Source organism: Petromyzon marinus, chromosome 4, assembly GCF_048934315.1.
Source record: "Petromyzon marinus isolate PM22_M1 ecotype Great Lakes invasive population chromosome 4, UKy_Petmar_22M1.pri1.0, whole genome shotgun sequence".
Lineage (NCBI taxonomy): Eukaryota > Metazoa > Chordata > Hyperoartia > Petromyzontiformes > Petromyzontidae > Petromyzon > Petromyzon marinus.
The window spans coordinates 19,556,613-19,584,139 of record NC_133670.1 but is presented as its reverse complement, the minus strand read 5'-3'; the positions used below and the strand labels follow the sequence as shown (position 1 = coordinate 19,584,139).

At 44.1% G+C, this 27,527-nt stretch overlaps 1 protein-coding gene across 1 annotated transcript; it reads right to left on the bottom strand.

Moving 5' to 3' along the window:
- On the bottom strand, positions 1-27,527 carry BLOC1S1 (biogenesis of lysosomal organelles complex 1 subunit 1). Its single transcript, XM_032945688.2, has 4 exons — positions 27,358-27,527; positions 23,526-23,598; positions 2,639-2,771; positions 1-1,468 (listed from the first exon to the last, which is right to left on the bottom strand). The coding sequence occupies exons 1-4, from the start codon at positions 27,503-27,505 to the stop codon at positions 1,361-1,363; spliced, it is 462 nt and encodes a 153-aa protein (XP_032801579.2). The 5' UTR covers positions 27,506-27,527; the 3' UTR covers positions 1-1,360.

Below are 27,527 nucleotides of genomic sequence, written 5' to 3'. Positions count from 1 at the left end.
CAATTTGTAATGTAATGTTTTATTATAATATCGTACATATGTTACAAAAAAGCATCCACTGCACCATGAGATGTTGCAAAGAGCCCTATGATGTTACCGATTCACACCATCACAGCCACAGGCTCGCGTGTGTGGTGGGGACTTAGCGCCTACTGTGCAGACTGACAATACAAGTGGCACATAACACTCACAATGCCCAGACGCTGGTACTCCGTATGGCACCATAAATCAAGACTGCATTTACAAACGTCACAATCACATAGCAAACGTAAAATCATTTTACAGGCATACGTAACATTGTCGCAAGTTCACATGGCATTTAGCTAATTAGAAGTAGATTTATGAGACGCAATTGACAGACATGTGAAAGACAATTCTAGATTTGAAGTTTTCGTGACTGCAAGGATTCATACTCTTTGGTTTCTTCGGTAAAGTCACGTAGGTGACGGCCATTTCCATTGCTTTCTAACAAAAATGGGGTTGCAATTGCTTTCGTGCAGCGTGCCATCGCTCCCCCCAAACACCCCCTGCAGCATAACAAAAGGCGGCTTAACTCAGCCCTCCTCCCCACCCACGTCCCTTTCTGGCTCCTCCCCCCCCCCTCTTAACCTGTATATAATCCCGGTCGTCTCAAGAGCTCCCCACTTGGTACAGCTATTCTGCTGTGACTGTTCCACCTGAAGACGGAAGCTTGTGTTGCCTCCGAAATGTCGTGATTTAATTTCGTTGTTTTCTTTTATGTTATTTTACCTACGTGACTTTACCGAAAAAAAAACAAAGAGTATGTGAAAGACAGTCACACAACATTGGTCTGCTGTATCAATGACCTTATATATTTGTGAGGTTATCCAGGGTGTGGCAAAGCTAAATATCACCCATGCATGTACAACATACCTTTTTTACCGCAAGCATCACTTCGACACAAATGCTAGTCTCAAATCGTAATTTAATTTAGCCAAGTGCTTATATGTAAGATATAAGCCGCACTAGCAAACGGGCAAAAACTTATTTTATGTTGGGAAAAGGAATGCCATGCCAACCAGGCCTTTCATAAAGTGTCCGAGCCTACTTTTTAAAAAGTTGTTCCAAGTATTGAGATAAACATGCCAGATTTGGAGCAGCCAATTGAGCATCATTGCATTGCATTTATACTATCTGTCTTGAATGCATCTCCAGTAACAACTATATAACCACCAGCCTCACCTCACGGATGTTAGAAATAAATAAGATCGTACAAAAAAAGTAACCGAGTGTATTTTGACATTACAATCCAATGGTGCAGCAGCTCAGTATTTATAAACAGACCAGGAACCACCTGAACCGCCTGACGATTAGCATCAGCCTACTACGAAACGAATGGTTACGGCACGGCCGGAGTTGAGCCCTTGTAGGCGTACTCCAGTGCGGTGGCGATGGTCCTCATGTCCATCTCAATGCTCCTCGCCCAGTTCTCCACGTCTCCAATCTCCTGTGATGGTACACAGCAGTTTCAAGCACATACATCAAAAACACACTGCCAGAGCTTTACCATGCTCAGCGTTCAGCTCCAACGTTCTACTCTTATCCAGTATTATTGTTTTGCATCGGGAATTCTGTTACGATGTATATTTTGAAAAGAGACCATTGTCGATTTATGATAGTGGTGGATTAAAAAAAATACTATTTATTTTAAAATATAAACAATCAGTAATGTAAATTGTAAAACAACGTGGAAGACAAAGCTATGTAATTTTGGTTCCATTCAAGTAACCTTGGCTAGGAGAAAGAATGTTGCTACTGACATTCAAGCAATGTAGCGGTGAAAATTACTCGGGTATGAAATGACAACTGCCTACTACACAACAAAGCTAATCTTCGCACCACAATTGCTACCGTGGATATTTTATAACACACGCCAGTTTTCCATGGGCCCTGAAATGGCAATAGACCTGGCAGCCAAAAATATTCAAATGCAAACATACCAAGCCCGCTTATTCAGCTGGAATAGGTTCCAACAATTGACAGATAATTTAATGAAAATGCAGTCATAACTCAGCTTGGGGAACAGCAGCCATTTCTCATCGGCAGGCAAATTTGAATATTTTTACCCAGAGATAACTTGAGCGCAGCCCAACCCAATGAGGATGTTTGTTGCCTATAACTATTACATTTGTTCATGAATAACTACAGTTGTTTCATACCACTATAAACCTACTACTATATAAAAAATACGCCAAAAATTATGGTGTGTATAAGTGGATTTAAATTTAAATGAATAGATAATAAATTATGCACATAGAAAATTTCGTCATAATTGTGCCGGTGGAATTATTGATCTAAGAATAGATATATTACGTAAACAAATTCAAAGGGTTATGGAGATACAAGTACTGGGCACGAGGGGTTCAGGGAGAATGGAACGTTGCGGTAGAACGACATATGAGGATAGTGGCGGGGACGAGAGAGGCGCAATGGAATATAAGTACATGGAGGGAGAAAATCCAAGAAGGCGACCTCATGCAACAACGGAATCTTTGGATGATAAGAAGAATATTAAAACGTTAAATGAATCGCAAAAAGGCTGGATTGACAGTTCCCTGAGCTGTAATCCCGCGGCGTCAAGGGTCACAGGATGCGTGTTCGCGCGTCCGGCGCATACTTTGAGAGCTTGGTTGAAATTCTCCACCATGTTCAGCCACTGCACCGTCTGCTTGGCAAACTGCGCCGCCTGCACCTGCAGGGTCTTGGCCTCGGCATCGAGACGCCGCTGGTTCTGGTACGCCTGGGCCACTCTGAGCACAGGCGGATAGACGGGAAGCACTTTTAGGTACTGCAAGCAGCGCAGCGCTGCACACAGCGGGAGTTTCTGTGAAAGGCATGGAGTGGTTATTTCACAAGGCAGCAGTCCCTTTCACTACCTAATCCTGCACAACACCAACGACAGCGATAACAACCGGAACCGAGAAGTTATTCTTACTTGCATCATAAAAGCTACGTGCTAGGGCCAGTGCAAAACAAGGCCTACGATATATATCCATGCTTATTTGCTTCATGTGAAATGTACATGTGTGCAGTAGCCGGTCATGCTCTCCATTTCCTCTGACCATAATTCCAAAGGATTACTCTGGATCATGGAAATACGTGACCCAACATGCCACTATTGATCATAGCCAGAGCACATATGCCTGCGCCAGAGGGCCGAGGCAGTCACACCCGTGCTACACACGACCATCAGAGACACAGTGGCGTTTATACATTTTCGGTACGTCTTTATGAGAAAACGAGTTTTCATTATTATAAGCACCCGACTTACAATTAATCAAGTTGTGCGATCCTTACAAAGACGAGAGGACCCATATAGTATCTACACGGAATGGCTATCAAATGAACATTTCATCAGTGAGATGAATTCAAAGTCATGAATCATATGCTCAGTACAGTGCTTTGTAAATCATCGAGAGAATGCTGAGAGCCTCGAAGCAGGGGCAGTGGCTGGCCTCTGCGTGCATTGACTCTACAGTGCTAGCGTGGAAAACAAGGTCTATTGTGGTGAAAATCACCCCCCCCTCCAATACACTTCAGTAGCAAAACCCACACAGCAGGCCCTGCTGTGCTGCTCATAGGAGCACAATGCTCGAATTTATGATGGGAGGGAAAGCGTCACTTCGTGCAGGGAGACCGCAACGGTCTAGGCACGCTAATAACATTCTTCAATCCTGCCGCATCGAGTGCTTAAAATGTATAGTTTCAATTATTACCCAAACGACTACACACTCTAAGCGAGCACGCACACGGACATCCATTTATTCTTAGCTCACCAATGTCCAAAAACGTGCTTTATTTGCACAATTCACGAATCACCTTTGCACAGAAGAATTCCACCTCGTGGACCATGCGCGCACACCTTCCCGCATCGGGCGCTTCTTCAAAATGACGATTTCACGAGGCACACACTGGATATCCCAGTCAATGGCAGGGGGGGGGGGATGAACGCCATATAGCCAGCATGCACATTCTGTAGCGGTGGATTCCCCGAGTGAGGCAGGAAAACTAGTTGTCAGATACCACCCCTCTCCCTATTAGGTTACCCCTGGCTTAGTGCAGGGATGTTGAGGCACCTTGCAGATCTCAGCTGGTCTACTCAAGCCGGCCCACAAATCGGCTCAACGCGAGACGAAGGCAAGCACGCCTCTCTCACGGATGCTCCCCTTTGATATCAACAAACTATGCGACCGATACACAAAACAAGATGTACTTCACTGGACTCCTGTCTTGAAAAGATTAACGCACGTGTTCTTTATTTGGCCTTGGTCTCTTGATCTGGAGAAAGTAAGGCTTCAAAAGGGCATTACGGGCATCCGTTACAAGACCTTACATACCTTCAAATATATAAACAGACCAACTAACTTTGAATAAAGCCCTCTATAGCATACACTCTTGAATCATTCCTTACATAACCGGCAATGTCGTTGTTATTCTATACTTTGATCTCGATATGATAGAGTTACTGTATTACTGCCCGATTTTAATAATGCCATATACGGCCACAGGACAGGTCAATTATCCTACCAAGCAAAAGTTAAGTTTCAAAATTCATAAGCATTTTGTTTAACAAAAAAAAGTCAATGCAATGTTCTCGTATAACAACACCTTTGTTATTCTGCATGGTACTTCCTGTTGAGAAGAAAATTATTCTTGACAAAGTCAGACTTAATGTACGAGTAAGTTTAAGTTTGTTTTTGTTATGTTTGTAATGCTCCAATTTTATCGCTGGCTGAGGGGGGTTTTGGTTAGAGCGTGTGACTCGCTGAATCGGATAATTGTAAGTTCAAATTCCGATCACAGAACTATTGCAATTTGAGTTTAAAAGGCTGAGTACAAATCTGCTCTGCACAGTCACCAATATCATCATCAGCCATGATCTATCCACTGCTAGATGGTGGCCTTTCCATGCTGATGTCGTCCCTCATGCCACAATACGTCTCCTGCTTCTGCACGGACCTATCACTTCATTTCTGCTCTGTGGAAGTCATTACTTGCATTTCTGTGGAGTATATCAACCTCAGTCATATAGCATTTCCACCATTAATTCAGGGCGATAAACTTCAGATTAGCATTTCCCCATGCTGATTTTAGTGGGAAAGTACTAACCGATGAATACAGCATAATAAATACTCATAGACATGTATTTAATAAATGACTTGCATAGCAGTGTTACGGTGAGGGTGGTGTGAGGGTAGTGATGCTGTGTAGGCAGTGACGCTGTGGGAAGGGTAGGCGCTGGTATCTTGGGACATTTCGTTAGGACCACATGGCCAACGTATCCCAGCTGTGGTGGCTGCTGTAATTCCCCATAGAAAATTCGAATTACTTACTGCTCAAGATCCAATTAGCCAGACCGAACTGTTGCTGTTGAGGCACCAATTATGTTACCACATCTACTATAAACATCTTGCCTTCAAGGATACCAATATTTTCTTTACGTCTTATATAAAAACAAATAATTCTTATATAGTATCCTCATGAACATTTACAGTACCCTAATGGAAGATGAAATACCGGGAAAATATTACGGTTTTTTTTTCCCCCCAGATACACACTTCTCGATGGACAATGAACATACAGAACATGTGCAACGTGTGACCGGAAGAGATTCACAGCCGATAATGCACAGAACATAAATGGGCGACAATGAAAATACAACTTACTTTACGTGCAGGCATGCCCCATGAAAATCTAATTGAAGGGGACAAGGCTGAGAAAAGCTAGGGATGATTATATACACTGCACACGTGAGCATTTATGACTGACGAGTAAGCCCCTGCACACCACAGTAAGAAATACATAAACGATATAGCGGACGGACCAGAATGGAATTTTAGCCTGGGATCATAACGCAGTAGAGAACCTATATGCTAAGAGGACATTATTCATCACCAATAATTTTAACTGCACCACATAAAACATTCCCTCCATCCCACTGGGATCATCAATCCTTTGAGACACTTGGCACAGGCCTGAGAAAATCAGTGCAGGGGGACTGTGGGAAGCAGGGCTCCCCATAAGAAGGTTCCCTCACGGCGAGCGTGGGACCAGTGAGGCCAACCGGAACCCCGCATCTGCTATATTTGTACGGAGCGTTGTGCCTAAAAGGAACAATAAAATAATAACTGTTTTTTTTTACTCAACCACAGCTCATCATGAATTATAAATAAACACATTGCGTGGGTTACCGCTGGGAAAGCTTTACCTTCATTAATGTAATCAAATACTGCTTCATGAGAAGATTTTTTTTGTTATCATCTTACAATTCCCAAAAAACCTAAAAACCAAGCTGGTACTGCAGTTTCGACACACACACTTGTGAACGAGTCACAGTGATGCGATTGATTTGTCTTAAGAGCACTTTGGAGTCAACTAATCTTTTCACAGCTTACAACATAGTGGGTTTGTCTCTGGTATTCCATCGGTTATCTTACAATCGCCGATTACATTCTCTTTGTCATGAAACAGTCACAAGTGGACACATTGAATGTTCCATATCGACCAGGACATATATTTTATTCACATATCCTTCCTTTGAATATTCAACAACTCTAAATTTTGCAACATCATTCTTTAAAGCAACGTGAAGCAGGAATCTCGAGGTAGATAATATTTGTGTTGCTTTCGTGTGCCAATCCGCCAGCCACATGTTTCCGTTTTGTTATCATTGGCCACACCTTTTCGGCCATGAGCTTTATGCATCACTCGAAACGAGAGCTGAAGGAAGATCAGAAAAGGATGGGTGCAGTAAACTCTTTTGCGCACTGCCAAACACCGAAGACGATTCCCGCATGGACGGAAGGCCCATGTCAGGGCGTTTACCTTCAAATACAATAAACAAATGGAACCTGGGACGCAAGTGAAATACATTTACGGACTTCAAATACTAAAGCTTCATTTTGAAACAATGACATTTTTAGTGACCATGAATCTGCAGTGGCTGAAGTGCTCTGTGGAATGTTCTTCTAAAGGTTAGGGTGAAGACTCCTTAAGGCCTGGGCACAAAAGAGGAAAACATTCCAACATGCCACACTGAAAAGGAAAAAAATAACAGGTGGCCACTATCCAATGAAGTTATCCAGTACAATGAAATGACTAACGGAACTGGCACGAAAATAAAAACACATTTCAGCGGGACAGTAGAAATCGTATCTGCTATGATACCAGGGGCAAGGTTTATAATATATATACAGTATCCGGAAAACATCACAAATTGCTTTGTTAAAAGAGGACGGTGGTATAGTCGAAGAATACAGGAAAGTATTACAGTACAGTGGGCAGTAGAAGCCAATAGAGCAATATATGTTTTTATTGTACTATACTTCTATGCTCTCGCGTCTCTGCTCCCTGTCTTTACCAACCAAGACTGACTCGTGTGATAATCCCCACGGCCCACACAGCGTGGGAGATGCCCTCTGTACGCGTACATTGCAATAATGAGTTATCCCTGACGGCAATTTTAAACAAGTCAAGGACTTTACGTAGAAAAAAAATTCCTTCGCTCTTTCAGCGCAGTGCTCATGCTAGCGATTAGCCTTGTAAGCGCAGAGCACACATCAATAGGGGCCAGTGTAACTCCACAACACTGTACATTCATGCCACCAAATAAGGTAAGGCTGGACATGTAATGGAACGCTAGCTTTCCATTTTGCTACATTTCCAGCATTAATAGGTTTTAGGGGGAAAAAAAACACGTGAGTTACTGCAAGTGCACAAATGCAGTTTAAAAAACAGATTTGGCTTTCCCTTCAAAGAACACCACGTTTGAACTTTTCTTCTGTGAAATAAAAATCAAGATTGAAATCTTGGTGCTGTTTTCAAATTGAATAAGCATCTTTTGAACATTGGTGGAAACCAATCTATATTGGTTTGCTGCTTTCAATCCACTTAAATAAGAAATGTGTGGACGGGAATGAGAGCGAAAGTGCCATTTCCTGTTTTCCCCCCGATGTCCACAACAAAACTTAGCATCCTATGGCATCACCAACATCATCATCATCATCAAGGGTGGAAGGATCGCGCAGCGATAACGCTTGTGCGTCACGGCGAGAAGAGCCGAGGTACAATTCCCGACTCGGGCACCTTTCTGCATGGAGTTTGTATATTTCACCCCCCCCCCCGTTCTGCATGGGTTTCCTCCAGGTTCCCCAAGTTTACTCCCATAGAAATCCAAAAAACGTACAATGCAACTGGTATTGGTTTAAACATACCAATGATGACAAATTACCTGTAAATTCGTGAATTGGCATGACATGCAGTAACTTCGGCTACTCCTGCGAAACACTTGGCAGGACCCTCTTGAAAATGAGTATTGAGACTCAATGGAGGCTCTTCTGGGTAAACAAGCATAATTATCAGTAATAAATGCATACTATTGATGAACATAACGTAAGTCCGAATACCCTTTTAAAAGTACAATAAAATATATATGTGCTCTCGGTCTGCGTGTCAATAAATTACATAAGGTAGGCGATTCTATCTGGAACCCACACAAGCACAGCAATGAAGGGATTAAAATCATTGTGAATATTTTAAAAGTGGGATTTGTTGGCTAATAATGCTAATTTTATTGAATGGGTAAGCCCCTGCAGCTGTACACACTGACACATCCCCACTCATTAATCAGTCACTCCTAACGAGGTAAGCAGGCTCGCCATCATTTAACATCTCACAGTATTTGAATGAATGATGCGGGGGAGAACATCCTTGATTTGTCTCCGATAGAAATAATCTATCTTAAAACAACACCGTTTTAAACAGTGATAGAATATTATCATTATTCATTAGAAGTTCTTGAAAAAAATCACCCAATGCAAAAGATCCCTGGCTTGGTCCTTCCTGGAAGCTCATGGGCACAACCATAAACCGCAACTGAAATTAAAAAAAAAACTCTCCGGTATACGATTGTGGTCACGCAGTACAGACCAGGGAACATCGAAACGACTCAATGCCCGGTGCATAAATAAGGAGGCGGCATAATCACAGCGAAGCACCGCTCCACTACTCCCGACGCAATCATCTGGCTCAACCACCTCAATGTAAAAATTATAGTTGTTGCTCTCCATCAACATCAACAATGTGAAGAAGCAGAATAACATGATCTGGCTTGTCAGAACACTATTTTTGAAATTAATGATCAGCTTTTGAAACCTTGAGACAGTTCGGTAAGGTTACATCAATGTCACTTTACAATTCAGGCGAAGAACTAAGAGATTTGTAATGTTTTTGTACAAATTCCTGAATGGCAAGGGAAATTCCATATGTCACCAACAGCAATGAAATAACCAATCTATGCGAGTCGGAAAATTGTGAGGTTACCTCCTTCTGCAAAATAAAATGGAGGACACAATCCTGTATACGTAAACACATCTATAGCGGTATGTCCATGCACCTCCTAATAGTACGGTGGGCTACACAAAGATGTTCAACATGCAAACGTAGTGTGACAAATCTTGTTTTGACTGCAGCAGCTTGAGAGCAGTGCAGCTGCTAGATAGAAAAAAAAACGCATATAATTGTGAATACAATGTGCAACTCAATATTGCCGTGTCCATGCTCTGCCCAACAAACATAATGCCTGGTACTGTCCAAACGAATTCGTCCCCTGCAGATGGCCCCTTAGCACCCACCAACCTGGGGGCTGCACTAGCTCACGGCCCCAGCCAGCTAGGGAATTTGTCATCACTCCCTGGAGAAAAGCAGTCACAAGCTGGACCAGTGCCCAACTCACATTTCCTGAAAGTGACATCCGCTCATGCACAGAGAGGATCTCGCTTGTGATTCACTTAGGATTGGTGCTCCGTGTGGCCCTGGTCAACTAAAACGATTCAACGACAGCGTAACGAACACAACATTAAGTCATATAACTAGTGAAATGCATGAAAAAAAGATGTGAAAGGCACACCGATTTACCATCGGTGTGAATCTACTGGACATTTGTGAAAAAGAGTTTCATAGCTCATCGGATTCCCCCAGTCTAAATAAAAATTTATCCAATTCTAAGCAAAATGATCTATTAAATGTAGCGTTCTTTACCGTGTCATTTATCTCTGGTGAAATAAGGAGAAAAAACTGGTTTTAGTGGAATGTGTTCTTGGGCAGATTAGATTACCTCTGACCGACTGCTTTTAGAAAGCGCACAACGCTCTTTGTCACTATCAATTACAGCGAGGTCAACTTTAGGAATTCTGGGAAGGTAAATTACGGTTACACATACGACAGTGATAATGCATTTCTTTAACCTATTTATGAGACTAGGCCAGACTACAAATGCTGCTCATTTCCAAGGTCTGTATTGCAAGTTCATTCAGCATCACAGCACCCTGGTGCCCATCACGATATCGTTCACCATTACACCAAACTCAAGGTCCTCCGTTATAAAGTGGTGGTCACTTGCAGCAGTTGTGCCGACAATTCAAGTACAGTACATTCATGCTACACATACAGTTACACTATAGTGCATTTTTGGATGCACTTTGTGGACACCCCCATTTTTAGCCTGGTTAAATTATTTGGCTAATTTTGTTTCGTGAGCAACTATTAAGCCTTATATGGAAATGGAACAGGGTGGTGTAGCCAGCAGTATTCCCAGTTGCCGGTCTTCTCTACGTGTTGCCGAGACGGCATCGCTTAAAGCTCAAACTCGGAGGCCATGCAAGGTAGTGATTCAAACTGCGAATGGCGTACATGTCGAGCTCATGAAATAGGTTGCAGGGGACTGCATAGCACTGCACCAACCACCACAGTTATCACTGCTGGTTGAAGGCCTCCCCATCTCATCACCCTCAGGTGCTGCAATGTCACAATCCAACTTCCTCCTGCACATGAGCTGATCTCATCCCTCCATCTCCTTGGCGTGTTTTCTCTGAAATGTATTTCCTGCCTTTGGGTGCCATTTCAGAACCACTCTTGTACATCAGCCATTAACTATTCCAATGACGTGTCCTGCCCACTCCCCATCTACGTAACGTCAATGATGTCTGCAATTTGTGTTTGTGCTCCGATCCCTATGTTCCTGCATTCTGTCTCTCGAGGTAATTCCAAGTGGGAATCTCTTTATACCTCTTCCAATAATTTTGAGATTGTTCCCTTTTTTTCATCAGTGTTCACGTTTTCAATTCATGTTGCGCAGGTAATATGCACTGCTTGAAAACGTTCTACTTTCGGCACATTAGTAAGTTGCTTTTGATAATTATAATCCAGCGCAGTTTTCCAAAAGCACACCATAACCAGTTCTCACTACCGCTCTAATGAATGAATTTCGATCAATGATTGCCAAAGGTATACAATCTTAGTTGTGTTTTCCATGTGTCCTTCAAACACATTTCATTTTGTTTTGTGAACGTATTGTACTCGACATATGTATCTTTAGCCCCACTTTGCAGCCTTCTTTGTTCAGCTCTTCAATCATTTCCTGCATTTTATTTCCATTGTTTTCATGGGAGCATGGAAACAGCATAAAGGATGTTAAAAACTGCCGATTCACAAAAGGTAGCCCTTAGAAAGCAAGGTTGAAATATAACGCATGAAATAGAATCGTAAAAATATATATCTCAGGAATCGAATAATTTGTCAAGTAAAGAGAAGGTTCCAGATGTCACGCGTGAATAAGCAAGCACTGCTCTTCAGAAGTATAAAAAAGAGAAAGCTCCTGGACCAGATGAAATAAACTATGAACAGCATTAAAGAGCCACCACAAAAGAACACACAGATGAAATGTCAACCACCTCCAAACCACTCCTCGTACAACACACAAATCGATTGTTAGGATTAAATTTGATTACTTTGCGGAGGATGCAGTCTCGTAACAGCTGTGTTTTTTTAATCAGTTCATCTTCCTCATTAATTGTTTACTTTGTTGGCTGCTGCTGCTCATATATAAAATCAAAGACAAACATCCCCTGCATGGCCTGTAACAGACTGTTGGGGAAAGTGATGTTAGCGAGCACCTATGAAGACACAGCACACGAGGGGGCGGATGACCAACACCACGCCTGGCCACCTTTGTCTCCCGAGTGGCGACGTTTGCACACCACGCCAGGTACTCATTTGAGGCCGAGTCGACCTAGGACCGGTTCAGATAATCGTCACTGGTGCTGACCATGAGGGGGAATCGAACCCTAAAAGCTGGGTTCGTAGCGCAGCTCGCTAACCGTTACACTACCGCTCCCCACATATATAACTACAGCTCCACCACACACTCCCCTTTCCCATGGTCACAGGTCAATATTCAAGTATTCACACACCATCGCCTCCCACACAATCACATTCTAAGTGGGAAGGTTTCAATAAAGCTCTAGTAGCTCCTTCCTTTGTCCCCACAGGCTCCAGCACACACCACGAATTCCTGTATATGTTTTGTTTATCCAAAAAAAATGTTCTGCCTTTCTAAGACACAAATAGGAAGTAAATGTGCTTAAAATTTCACGTTGAAATTCATAACACTGTTCAATCAAGTCTCCATGATAATACATTCTAATGTTATGTAAAAAAAAGAGCAAATTAAAATCTGACAATGAAACAAAATTATCATCAGTGAGTAAGCAATATGCTTTCGCCACTTGTGCTTCACTGTGCAGACGTGCAGAGCTCAGGGAGCCTCTGTGTGGCTCAACACTGGGCTGTTCTGGGGAAAAAGAGTCCCTGGGTGACCAGTAGTCTGCCGCCTGCACCACACCGGTAAGCGGGCCCCAATGAGAGGGCCCACGTGAACACATGGCTGCCGAGCCATGCTAACCATCTCAATCACTCGTGCCAGAAGCACTTTCATCAATCAAAATTATATTTTTTGTCAAGTAAAAAAAACTTTTACATAATGCCGAATACAAAACTGTATGGCGATGGCTTAAAATGTCAGCAGGTTTCAGGCTAAAGTGTGGACTGGACGAGTCATTTTAGGTCAACGTGTCTTGCATAAGAGTAAAGAGCAGTGACAGCTGGCAGTTTGAAATCCTCATTTTAAGCTCCCCCCACTGATTATAGAAATGTAAGTCACTTTGAAATGCATAGCATGCCTGGCATAAAACAAATTATTTCAATGCAGAAATGCAATCAACATTCCAATCTATCAGTGCATGTATCTACATTATAATAATCATTAAAATCTGCTATGATCTATTCACTGCTGAAGCTCTCCTTACATTGGCATCATCCCTCACGGTATTTCATGATCTTGCAATGGCATAAATCATCTGGCTCTGGCATCAAAGTAGATCTCATCACTCCAGCTTTGTAACGGTTGTAACTCCTGGGCATGCTCCATCCTTTGGCTGCTATTCTATCATCAGTCTCGTCCATCAGTTACCACCATTTCTTGTCGTGTATTGCCTAAACCAACTAATTTTCCTGACTAGTCAAGATATGCCTCTAATTTGTGTGTTTGTTCTCCGATCCAAGCGTTTTTCGTCTCAATGCAATTCCCAAAATGCGTCTCTCCACGCTTCTTCCTTGCCCATTTTCAGCCTCGGTCCCATTCTCCGTGTGAGTGTCCATATATTTGATCCATATATTCACTATGCACTGCTTGAAAACTACTTTGAACATTAATTTTGGAATATTAAACCAAAGAGTCTCAATGACCACCCTGCGCCCATTACAGTTCTCGCCAAGCTGGAGGATGAAGTGTGTCGTGAATACAATATGCTGTCATGCATTGGGAAATTCAAGGAATGCCACACTTCATTTACCAATAACACTCTGGAGCCACTCCACACATTAAAACGTCTTCGGCATTTATCCCGAGCAGCTGGTAACACTGAGCACGCGGAATGTCTGGCAGTTGGTCCGCACACCTCATGAAACGGCACTGCTGTCACACCAACGGCAGGTGCTACACCAGGGCAATGGGTTCTAAACTCGAGAGAAAACACAAAAGGCACAGAAGAGCTCGTAACCTAATTCTTTATTTAGTGCTGAATAATGGTAAAGGCTTTCGCATTAACCAAATCTAAGCATTATCGCACGATGCTTACACTGTGCACAGTTCCTACCTCTGACTCAGGATAAGACAGCTGTCTCTTTCTCAAGCAGCTGCTCATGAAGAGACAAATGTGAAACCAGACCCGGACTGTGGCAGCCACAGACCCCAGGATTTAGCTCATGCCCTTCTGTTTCGATCACGACACACGCATGTACTCACACTGGTGGTGCCCACTGGTAAGACAATTACAATCAACTTATTTAATGCACCAATAATTCTATGTAAAAAAAAACCTATGTTCTTTATGTTATTTTAAATTACTTAGCTGGAATATACATAGTGACCATCACCGCCTACTGTGAACACTTGGCAAGAGACCCTCCTAAAACAAGAGTCGTTAGACTTGGTGTGACTTTTCTGGGTAAAAAAATATAATAAATACAATCATGATAGCAAACAGTAAACGTAATTCCATTATTAAAGAAACATAATACTACCATGTAATGTTACAATCAAACCAGAATGTATCGATAACGATCAGGGACTCCAGCCATTAAGCTGTTGCTTTGTGCACTTACACAAATTAAATAAATAAACTGAACAAAAAATATATATCAGGGTTAAGACTAAATCACATTAATAATGCAACTGACCTTCTCAGATCTTAGTAGCCAAGCAGGCTTGAGCCTGGCTAGTACTTGGTTGAGACTGCCTGGGAATATAAACACTTCAAGCTTTGGGATGTAAGATGACCAGGAGATGGAAATGCAGCAATGGATTCTTGAATCTGTCTTCAAGGAGCACCGAGCGTTAGCCACTCGTGACGAGTGGCATTTCTCTGGGCAATCAGGTTTCCCCCTACATGCAAAAGAAAACCCACGAATAGAATTGTCCAAACATCCCCAATGCAAAACTCTCTTAAAAAAGTCTCCCCATTTAATAAAAAAGTCAGACTCATTGAACCTTTAATCTGGGCAAGTCAAGAGCACTCGTATTATTGCATCTTGTAAAAAAAACACATGGAATTTCATTGGGATAGCGCTCTTGATTGCCATCTTTATCATTGAATATTCTTTGAGTGAACACTCGGAGGGGGGGGGGGGGGGAACCATTCAATACCAATACCCACCATTCGCTACCAAGTGACGTCACCACAGCGCCTGTGCCAGGCCAGGCACACTTTGAGGCCACGTGGAAGGCTCGCTGAAAGGTCTTAGGACAGACCCAGGTGCCATGGGTTGGCCGACTGAGATAACCAGCTGTACCAACGTGCTACGTTTTATCTGCCCGGCACTCCACTCGTTGTTGTGAGCATCGCTCCTCTGCCCTCCGTTGTTGCTGGAGGGTCACTGGCTCCAACTGCCCAGTAGCGTCCTTCACAAACTTCCTCCATAGAGGCCGATCTTGACAACGCTGGTCCAAGTCGTCGGCAAGTCCATTTAGCTCCACATCCTCCCGTACCGCATCAGTCCACCTCTTCTCCAGCCCATGTCATGCCCATTTAGCCCCCTCTATGCGGCCAAAGACTAGCTGCTTGGGCACGCAGGCTACATGACCTAGCCAACGCAGCCTCGCCTGCCGGAGCTCACTGATGGGAATGTGTCCAGATCTTTCAAGGATTTGTGAGCTCCCTCACACAACCCAGCCTGGTTAAACCCAGGATAGATCGTAGGCATGCCAGCCTGAATGTTTCAAATCGGCGCAGATGTTCCATTAGAGGGGTCCACATTTCACGCATCAGCCACACACACACACGCGGCTTTGCATGCTGTTCCTGTGGCAACGAGAGTTAGCGAGGGACAGTGCGGGGCGCTGCCGTCTTGGTTTGCTGCCCGTTGCCTCCACCCCCCCACACCCCCCACACCCCCCACACCCACCCCCCAACACCCACCCCCCCACTCCACCCACCTGCCAACAAAGCGCCACGGAGCACCGTGAACGACGGTACAGTGTGCAAGTGTACAATGCCGCTTGGCCAGGCTAGCTGGCGACACGCGTAACGCTCAAGTTCAGCAGTCGCACGTTCAATTGAATTCAATTAATCTCCCACGTCTCTCACGGTCCCAAACCATAACCAGGTTCCGCTTAGTCAACCCAAAAACTCTGATGCAAATTCGACGGGAGATTCATGACCGAGCCGGTGGCATACGTAGTAGGCTCTTTACAGAACTTTCTATTTACGTGTTCTTCCTCTATTAACAATGGTAGACTGACTACACCGTAAACACGCCTAAGAGTGTGAAACATTCCGGAACAATCACATGTGTACCTCAGACTAACAGCAGTGCGCTTCAATGAAATATGCACCAGATGCTTGTCGCAAAGTGGCACCTTAATCAACTTTATAGTCGTGCAAATAGCTCCTTCTCAACATAACCCAATGCAGTGTCCGTGACAGTATTGTAAATTTTAAAACTCTAAGCAATTAAAACATCTTTAGGAATGTAGGCCTCACTCATTTAAAGCAACTTATTTTCCACGTGACTCTTGGGTTCTGTGAATACTTTTCAGCTCAAACTTTTCTTCAGAACAGTACTATCAATGGCAAACAGACAATTTATCCCAAAGTATCCCCCCCATGCACACCTGCCTGTACTATTTAATCATGTACAGCATTTGTTTTTATTAAACTTGAAACTCATTTAATCATTTTAAACAATTACAGCATTATGCTTCATCGTCCAAACTGCCCTACAGCGATGATCGTGTTTATTTACTTACCACGAGGTCACACACTCCCCTCATGGTAGGTCTCTAGGGATACAAGTTACAACAGTGAAGATTTTCACAAATAACCCCAGTGGCCTTGGGAAAATAATGATGTATGTTAATGAAGGGTTATGTATTGATTACATTGATTTCAACTAGATTTTTCCCCAGAACTTTTGGCATCACAAACAAAGCCCTCATTAAACGGTCTGCAGGGAATTTTTTAAAATTTACTTGGTGAGCACTTGGAATTTTTTTAAACCATATTTGGAAGAGGCTACATTGCAGAGAGAAAGTGTAATGAAAGCCAGTAGAGTAAAACCATGTTTGTCTAAAATGACGCTTTGGAAACGAGTAAGCCCCAAAAAGGTTACCAAACATTTGGCAATAAAATGAAATGTAAAAATACCAAAATCTGTACACTATACCTTTCAAACAAGACACAAAAAGATATAAAAAGCAGCCAGCTGTTGTGCAGATGTAAAAAAAAAACCCAAGGAAGAGCATTGTGTTCCTCTTGTCTTAGATCACCATCAAAATAAATCTGAGCAAATGTCACGGATGCAGTGAAAGTCAACTGTGGACCAGTTTCGTCAAAATTAAGACTCATCAGTACAGTGTAGTCATCAATGCTCACTGCTGTAATGTCTGTTACTGGAAACAATATCTGATATCCTGTAATATTGCATTAAAGTTGGATTCTCATATGATACATTTCTCATGTAGATTCCTCATGCAGATAACTTTGGCTGATATAAAACTTCGTGGAATCACGTCAGAACTAGAAGTAAACCTAATAATACTTGCTGTGGTTTTCACACCTGATGATGATTACTTGTGTTCCAGTCGAAACGTCGTGAGAATTTTATTGTTTTATATTTTTCTTATTTTATTGTTTCCCTTCTACGTGACTTTACCGAAAGAACCAAGAATACGAATCCCTGCAGTCACGAAAGCTTTAAATCAAAATCTAATAATACTTTATAAAATATTCAGTCAAATACCAATGCCTTTGGTCGGTTCATAATAAAAGTTTTTGGGTTATTTATAAATATGCGCCGAGTCTGTAGCTATCACAGCGGTTGAAATTATTTGAATTCTTCTCAATTTCGATTGATTCTCTAACTAGTCTTGGACAGTAATTTACTTATTAATACGTCTGTAAGTGTATTAAGTAACTAGCATTTTGCCCATCCAAGGACCGGTGTATTGCAGTAAATCTGAAACTTGCAAGCGAAAATCAGACCGCGACGTGATATATTAATTGCATTCATTCGTGTGCAATTTGTAAGGGCGCGGTGACATAGACCTATTTTATTTTAAGGTTATAATCCCTTGTTCATCATGACATCCTTTTTACTTTGATATGTCAATAGCGTTATGGAGATAGCGTGATGTGAGGGTTCTGCCTTTGTAGTGAGGGTTGTAAGTTGACGCCGAGGAGGGGGGAGGAGGCGCGCCCACCCCCCATGTGGAGTGACGTCAGCCGCTAATTATTATGAATGGGGGGGGATGTACATTTGGAGGACGTGATTATTAATGAGGGGGGCTGTTCGATGTGGAGTGACCTGCTCATTATTATTAATGAGGGGGGAGGGTGCTCCATGTCGAGTGACGTCACCTGCTCATGATTATTAATGAGGGGGGGTCCATGTGGAGGATGTAACCTGTTCATGAATATTAATGAGGGGGCTGGTTGATGTGGAGTGACGTCACGAGCTTTAATGAGACATTCCTGGGTGATTATTGTAGGTATACGCAACACATTGCAATTTCTTACAGGTGGGCCACATGCTAAGTGGCTGATTACTGATCTATTACATAATTGCATACAACCCCCATTCGCCACTAGGTAGCGGTGACGTCCCCACGACGCTTGTGCCAGGCTATGTGCACGTTCAGGCTACGTGAAGTGTCGAACGCCCGCTGGCAAGAGGTCACGGGGCAGACCCAGGTGCCACGGGTCGACTGACTGACATGACTGGTTGATGCACCACCTGTGCCAACTGGCTGTGCTTTAGCCACCCGGCGCTCCGCTCGTTGTTGTGAGCTTCGCTCCTCCCCCCTCCGTTGTTGTTGGAGGGCGACTGCCTCCAACTGCCCAGTAGCGTCCTTCACGAGCCCATGGGCTGCACAAAAATTTAGCAGCCTCCTAGCGTTGTTATTGAACTGATCTGGCCCATGTCTTCCAATCACTCCAGACCAGGTGCTAGCATCATGACCAACTTGGGCATTGAAGTCAGCCAACATAATGACTATCCCGAGGGGCCACTTTAGCCAGCACCTGTGACAGGAGGTCATAGAAGGCATCTGACTCATCGACCTTGCCTGCATCCCTCCACCGATGTTCGTCTTCGGTGGGGGCATAAGTAACCACGACCACCACTCCTCGCCTCTGGTTGATGGGAAGTCGAGCCCAAAGTAGCCTGGGGCTTACAGCTTCCCACGCCTCACCGCCACGCTCCTTCATTCTTTTGTTCAGAAGAGCCACTCCCTGCTGTTTGGCAGTCTCCTGCCCCGAGTTAAAGGACTGTCCACCCCTCATGGTGGCAGGAGCCAGAGCCGGTCCACTGGACCTCCTGAATACCATAGAGATCCAGGCGGTACCAGTCCAGCTCCTGACAAAGGAGTGACAGCCTCTCCTCCGCAGTGAGCGTTCGAGCATTCCACGTGGCCATCCGAAGTGGCTTTTTGTTTCTGGAGGAGCCCCGAGGGTAAGGATTCAGTCTCCTGGCTCCGACAAATGGGGTTTGGCCAGGAGACGTCATAGACGCCTGTCCCCCCGGGGCCTCCGGCATAAGTTTAATACGTTTTTTGCATCATAGTTTAGTGGTAGTTAATTGAAGGTGAAGGGGTTACACCCCCACCCCCACCTCCGCCTGTGATCTCGAAACGTGATGTGGTTCAAAAATGATGTAGTCATCCTGCACTATTTAAGACCAGAAGCAGGTGTATGGATTTACTATTGACAAATCGCCTGAAGATGTTGGATGTAATTTCCAGTGAAACGTCGTAATCAAATTGTAAATGTTGTGGATCCACTCTTCAACACACCGGTGGGCTAAAGTAGTGAACTATTTGTATTTTGTCAACGTGACACTTTTTTACTGATTGGCCGTGTCGGGTGGTGGAGGGTTGCGACACATTTATAAATAACGCGATCTGGTCAGGAAAGCCTACGTGTTAAACTGCTTTTGGTAGGCATTGTGCAACCTCAAAGCAGATTTTTTTTTACTTTGAACGCATATTTTTCAATAATAAATTGGCAAGTCTGTCCTTCTCCCTCTGCCTTTCTCTTTCTCTGTATATATCTGTATTTCTCCCCGTGTCTGTCTCCTCTCTCCATCGCCATGGATGGGGTTGTTGATGTTGTTGCCATGGCAGCTGCCATCCATGGCCCTATGCACCTCTCTTTCCACTGCTCCTCTATCGTGGACCGTAGAGATCACGTGACTATGGTGATCCGTGCTCAAAAACAATGTATCTGGTCTACATTTTTTCTTCTATTCGGCTGAATATGCTAAAATAAAAGCAAACACTGTCGTTTGCCTCATTCAAAGTAGAAGTAAATAATTAGTGAACCACTAGACCTAACTTCCATGTTCGAAACTGTGGTCTTGAAATAAGGAACAATTTTAATAACAATTTATTCAAGTAAAATACATTTTACTTCAGATTCTATGTCAAAATCTGCTTATACGAATGAGCTTCATATTCCACATATGTGATCATTACGTATTAATTTGTGTCAAATTGTAACGTTTTAGTTGTCCTGTATATGTTGCAATAACTCCTGTGGGGCCCTGACAAAGGCATGTGAAGTGATGTTCACAAATTACCAACAAGGATATTGAACGTAAAACCAAGTTATCTTTATAAACACACTCACAGGAGGCATGTGTAAAGGGCTTCCCCTATACCAGACCACAGGCAGCTGCAACCCTACTATTGCCCATTTAAACATATACTCGTTTTTATTAACATAATTGGTGCAAGGCATTCTAAATATAATGTCATTATAACATTATCAAAACTGAAAAATCAAGCAGCATACATGAACAAATTACATCATCTTCTGTTGGAATAAATAATGTCTTGTGGAATGGTTGGTGACACAAATAAATTACTGAACAATGGAAAATAATGCAGTGAATCAAAGCTTGGTCTGGGGCAGAAGAGATCATTTCTTTGGCTTTCACCAAGTGATATGAGGTTTGTAACAATCCGTTAGCAGACATTTACAATAGCTCACACAATTCCAGGCAACTGGCTCAACGGGATAATCCATGTAACAATTCAATTCAACCAAATTTCCGATAAAATTGTGCACTATTGTCAGTAAATATTTTAACAACAAACATAAGTCCTGTATGGCATAACGAAAGAGTTAGGCCATAGAGAATCTTTGTTATGTGCAGACGTCACCATCCCTAAGCCTAACAGACTTTTGAAACACACGTAGATCTGTTCACTCAACAATGTTCTGATGACTTATACAATAGAAAATATACATTTACGGTAACAAATAGCATCAAATTTTTATTAAAAGCTTTCGTGACTGCAGGGATTCATATTCTTGGTTCTTTCGGTAAAGTCACGTATAAGGGAAACAATAAAATATTGTTTTATATTTTTATTATTTTATTGTTTCCCTTCTACGTGACTTTACCGAAAGAACCAAGAATATAAATAGCATCACGTAAATCCAAACATGCAATGAAAACATAGTAAATTACTAAACATGTATTTACATTCAAAACATTATAATAAATCAATTATATTGAGAGAAAAAAACACAACATGGACATTACCAGCATAAAGTGGTGAGGGAAAATGCCAAAGAGATTACATCAATGTGCAGTAAACTGCAGTATATATAAGATGAATTGTACAATGGCCATGCAGTAGCAATTACAATATTAGTGTTCTACATTCCCAGACAGATTACCTCAAACCACTGAACAAGCCCGAAGCAGCTTCCATGTGTAAAGTGAACAGGTGTCAGACATATCATAAATGTAACCTTCTGCCCCTTGGCTGACACTCACTATTTCACTTACTGCTACTACTACAAATTTTCACTTTATTTGCCTACATACAATAAAATAAGCAACACAAAAAAGTGACTGATGGTTCAAGAGTTAGTTACATACATAATGCATTATACAGTATATTATAAAACTGAAGTTTAATTGTCATGCTCGTTCTAAATTATTTCCGTTTTCCCTTCCTCTAGAACTTCTTCTATCTGTTCTTAACTATTGGTGAAAGCCATATACAGTACTTCCAAATGCTTATCACTACATTGCTTCATGGAAACTGTCTTATTAACAGATATTATTTTTTCTTTTATCACGTTTCGGTGGCAAAGGAATCACAATAGTCGCATGGAAAGCAATATCATGGTCATGTTTGAATACTCTTCACAACCAGGGGCGGAGCCAGGATTTCTGGCCGGGGTGACATTCAACACATTTTAATTTCAAGAATGATTACAGAGTCAGGCTGTTGAACTAGACGCCATCGGTTGGCGACACACTCTGACAATGCAGTTGCACGGAGTCCGCCAGACCGAGTGTCGTACACTTACACGCAGAATGTCACCCCTGTCACACCCCCCCCCTGGCTCCGCCCCTGTTCACAACAATACAATTTCCAGTGCTGCCCTCAGCTCTTTAGTTAAATGATATATGATCTTTGTTGTAACGAACAAGTCAGCCAAATCCATAAAAATATAATGTCAAGTCTAAGTGCTCAAACGACCATTGAGCTGCTCATCTCCGGTTTAAAGCTGTAAGCCAGTGCTGTGAATTCCACATTCCTATGGTGGTGGCAACTCTATGAAAATGTCCACCAGTGTTGACGTCCTCATAAACAGGAATTAACTCGCCACTTTCCAACTGCGATACACTTTATAATCAAGTGTTCTCACTGACAAAGCCATTGTGATTCATGACTGAAATGTCACTGGAGAAGAGGGCCTTGACAATTTCCTTGATTAATTTTGAATAGAATTACATAAGATAAAAAAAACTATTATCATCAACATGCCAGTCGTGAGGCAAATATTAAGCTGATAAATTAATCTCCATAAGCAATTAGCAACAGCAGTAACCACAATTTTTTATTAAAATTATTATAAACATTAGGCTTTTAAACAATCATCCTCATACCCCACCACAAAAATCATAGGGTCACAAATTCAATCATTAATATTTCGGCTTATTTTCACGATCTCATTTGTATTGTTTCTCATGGGTTCAGCCTCGTTGATTTCATTCACCTAAATGTAACAATCGATTTTAATCAATGAATTGTACTTGCCCAAAAGCTCAGTAATAGGCATCTGTTCAAGTGACAGGCCAAGCAGCCCAGGTAGGCATGCAGAGGAGAACAGACGATTAAATGTCATACCAATGAAAGCTTTACAACAGTAGAAACTGCACTTAGACAAAATGCAACTTTTTTTTGTATGTCGGTTTAGGGATGGTAGCCGTAAGTTATTTCACGCCCAAATGCACATAAACCTTTATTTGCTCCAAGGATGTCAAACCCCCTTAATAATATACCCAGTGCCAAAATGATTTCACTCAAGTCACAGCACCAGTTGTTGATATTAACTTTGTTGAACAATAGTCCTGACCATGAAAAACCTCTATGAAAATGAAATTCAATGCACTTTAAAATGAATATGCAAATACATTATTTACAACACAATGCACGATGCACTGTTTGCAACAAAGGCAAACTCAGACGTAAGATACATCGACTGAGGATCAAATTGCACAAATTAGATTGACTTACATTCACACTATTCGCGTTGTGGAAAAAGTGTGACAGTTCAGTAAAAAGCCACAATATCTTGGCCACTTACCCAACATTAAGCTGATCAACCATAGCATCCGCAACACGCATAGCTGCCGCCACAGCTTCTTTTTTTCTATGCTCTGTAGGGAAATTGCACAAAAAAAATGCACAATAACAATATCCAGCATTCGGCTTTGTTATTGTCATTTTTTTACAATATAACCTAGGACTTTTAACATCTTATGCGTACACAATATCGCGTTAAAATGTGCCTCTTCGTCCTTGCGAGTACTGTAGCTCCTTACATCACGAAGTCAAATGGGCCATTAGGGCACAGGGTATCCCAGCATAAGAGGTCACAGTGCAGTAGGGGTTGGTTAAAATCCCCTCGCATCTACCGGCCAGTCAGCCACTCAGGACTTGAGGGTGCCTCCAGCTAAGGAGAGTGCAGGTGTGGCTACCACTACAGCTACAGCATGCAATTTCAACGGTTAGCCTGTAGTTTATAATGTGCCATAGTATAAAAACAGGGACTACAACTCTACAAAATGTGAAAAGATTTGGGGGCATGATTACAAGGCATTTACTGTGCACCGGCTGCCAAACATAAGTTGCACTTGCCAATCTCATATTTCATGTTAAGTGTTACACGGCATACACGTGCGTAATGTTCCGACTCCTTCGCCGAGGGTGAGATAAACCTTGAACCAAACTATTCACGAAATAATTTGTATTGAAATAGCGTGTGAATTCAACCACATCTCGCGACGGTGCATGTAACATTGTTATAGAAACAGTCAAACAAAGTTTTAAAAGAGTCTGGGATTGAACTGTGGGGGGCAGTTAAGTCGAAACCGTGGATGGCTGGGGAATGCGAGTTCTAGGCTACGGCGGGGCAGCACAGAAGCAACCTCTCACTAAACGAGTTGATGACGGTGGGCCATCAACAGCAGGTCTTGGGTTACTGGAGCAGAGTGCGCGGAGGAGAACAGAGTGACATGCGAGGGGCAAGGGAGGCAGATGCGATAGTCCTCGTCCGATCACGTGCAACTGTGAACACTGGAGCATGGGGTGGGGGGCTGCTGGGAGACCCTTTCTATGGTTGTTGTAATTCCAGTTCATTATCCATGCGGCGGGCAACGTTACATTTACTAACCATTTTTTACGAAAGATTGAAATGGCAGGCATTAATGCTGGCATAATGCGGCACAATGTTGGCGCAGTAAGCATCTACCGATGGGCACTTGAGCATTTCCTCAGCACGGCCAAACGCAACACGTGGTCAATCCACTGCTGGATGGACTCCCCCCCACATCTCTCGCGGTCACGCCATGCAGCACTAACCACAGCCGTTCTGAACATCTCTAGCCCAGCACACGTCTCTGTCTCTAGCCCAGCACTCGTCTCTATCTCTAGCCCAGCACACGTCTCTATCTCTAGCCCAGCACACGTCTCTATCTCTAGCCCAGCACACGTCTCTATCTCTAGCCCAGCACACGTCTCTATCTCTAGCCCAGCACACGTCTCTATCTCTAGCCCAGCACACGTCTCTATCTCTAGCCCAGCACTCGTCTCTATCTCTAGCCCAGCACACGTCTCTATCTCTAGCCCAGCACACGTCTCTATCTCTAGCCCAGCACACGTCTCTATCTCTAGCCCAGCACTCGTCTCTATCTCTAGCTCAGCACTCGTCTCTATCTCTAGCCCAGCACACGTCTCTAGCCCAGCACACGTCTCTAGCCCAGCACACGTCTCTGTATCTAGCCCAGCACACGTCTCTGTCTCTAGCCCAGCACACGTCTCTATCTCTAGCCCAGCACACGTCTCTATCTCTAGCCCAGCACACGTCTCTATCTCTAGCCCAGCACACGTCTCTAGCCCAGCACACGTCTCTGTCTCTAGCCCAGCACACGTCTCTATCTCTACAGCACACGTCTCTATCTCTAGCCCAGCACACGTCTCTATCTCTAGCCCAGCACACGTCTCTAGCCCAGCACACGTCTCTGTCTCTAGCCCAGCACACGTCTCTATCTCTAGCCCAGCACACGTCTCTAGCCCAGCACACGTCTCTGTCTCTAGCCCAGCACACGTCTCTAGCCCAGCACACGTCTCTGTCTCTAGCCCAGCACACGTCTCTATCTCTAGCCCAGCACACGTCTCTGTCTCTAGCCCAGCACACGTCTCTAGCCCAGCACACGTCTCTATCTCTACAGCACACGTCTCTGTCTCTAGCCCAGCACACGTCTCTGTCTCTAGCCCAGCACTCGTCTCTATCTCTAGCCCAGCACACGTCTCTGTCTCTAGCCCAGCACACGTCTCTGTCTCTAGCCCAGCACACGTCTCTAGCCCAGCACACGTCTCTATCTCTAGCCCAGCACACGTCTCTATCTCTAGCCCAGCACACGTCTCTAGCCCAGCACACGTCTCTATCTCTAGCCCAGCACACGTCTCTGTCTCTAGCCCAGCACACGTCTCTGTCTCTAGCCCAGCACACGTCTCTGTCTCTAGCCCAGCACACGTCTGTCTCTAGCCCAGCACACGTCTCTATCTCTAGCCCAGCACACGTCTCTATCTCTAGCCCAGCAGACGTCTCTAGCCCAGCACACGTCTCTATCTCTAGCCCAGCACACGTCTCTATCTCTAGCCCAGCACACGTCTCTGTCTCTAGCCCAGCACACGTCTCTATCTCTAGCCCAGCACACATCTCTGTCTCTAGCCCAGCACTCGTCTCTAGCCCAGCACGTCTCTATCTCTAGCCCAGCACACGTCTGTCTCTAGCCCAGCACACGTCTCTAGCCCAGCACGTCTCTATCTCTAGCCCAGCACACATCTCTAGCCCAGCACACGTCTCTGTCTCTAGCCCAGCACACGTCTCTGTCTCTAGCCCAGCACACGTCTGTCTCTAGCCCAGCACACGTCTCTATCTCTAGCCCAGCACACGTCTCTAGCCCAGCACACGTCTCTATCTCTAGCCCAGCACACGTCTCTATCTCTAGCCCAGCACACGTCTCTAGCCCAGCACACGTCTCTATCTCTAGCCCAGCACACGTCTCTAGCCCAGCACACGTCTCTATCTCTACAGCACACGTCTCTATCTCTAGCCCAGCACACGTCTCTATCTCTACAGCACACGTCTCTAGCCCAGCACACGTCTCTATCTCTAGCCCAGCACACGTCTCTATCTCTAGCCCAGCACACGTCTCTATCTCTAGCCCAGCACACGTCTCTGTCTCTACAGCACACGTCTCTATCTCTAGCCCAGCACACGTCTCTATCTCTAGCCCAGCACACGTCTCTAGCCCAGCACACGTCTCTATCTCTAGCCCAGCACACGTCTCTATCTCTAGCCCAGCACACGTCTCTGTCTCTACAGCACACGTCTCTATCTCTAGCCCAGCACACGTCTCTGTCTCTAGCCCAGCACACGTCTCTGTCTCTACAGCACACGTCTCTATCTCTAGCCCAGCACACGTCTCTATCTCTAGCCCAGCACACGTCTCTGTCTCTAGCCCAGCACACGTCTCTATCTCTAGCCCAGCACACGTCTCTATCTCTAGCCCAGCACACGTCTCTATCTCTAGCCCAGCACACGTCTCTATCTCTAGCCAAGCACACGTCTCTATCTCTAGCCCAGCACACGTCTCTAGCCCAGCACACGTCTCTATCTCTAGCCCAGCACACGTCTCTATCTCTAGCCCAGCACACGTCTCTTTCTCAACGCGTTGACAGGGTCCGGCAATTGACCAAAGACAGACATTAGGGGGTGAGTCCGCCCCTGGATGCCCGGAACGGGGGGGGGGAGGAGGGGTGGATTCGTGATGCGAGTAACGCTCCTAATTTCCTGTGTTGACCCTGTTCTGTCTCAGTTAGCCCACAGTTGTTATCCCCGGGGAAGTTACCCTGCGCGTCCCTGCGCGCCGCCTGCCCCGCCTGGTGCTCCCGCAGCAGAGCCGACAGCATGGCCGCTTCTCCTTCTTCTACTGCTGCTGCTGCTCCAACCGCTTCCGGGACCGAGAACGCCACGTGACGGCCAGCGCGAAATCTCATTGGCTGGATTCGGGTTGAGCGA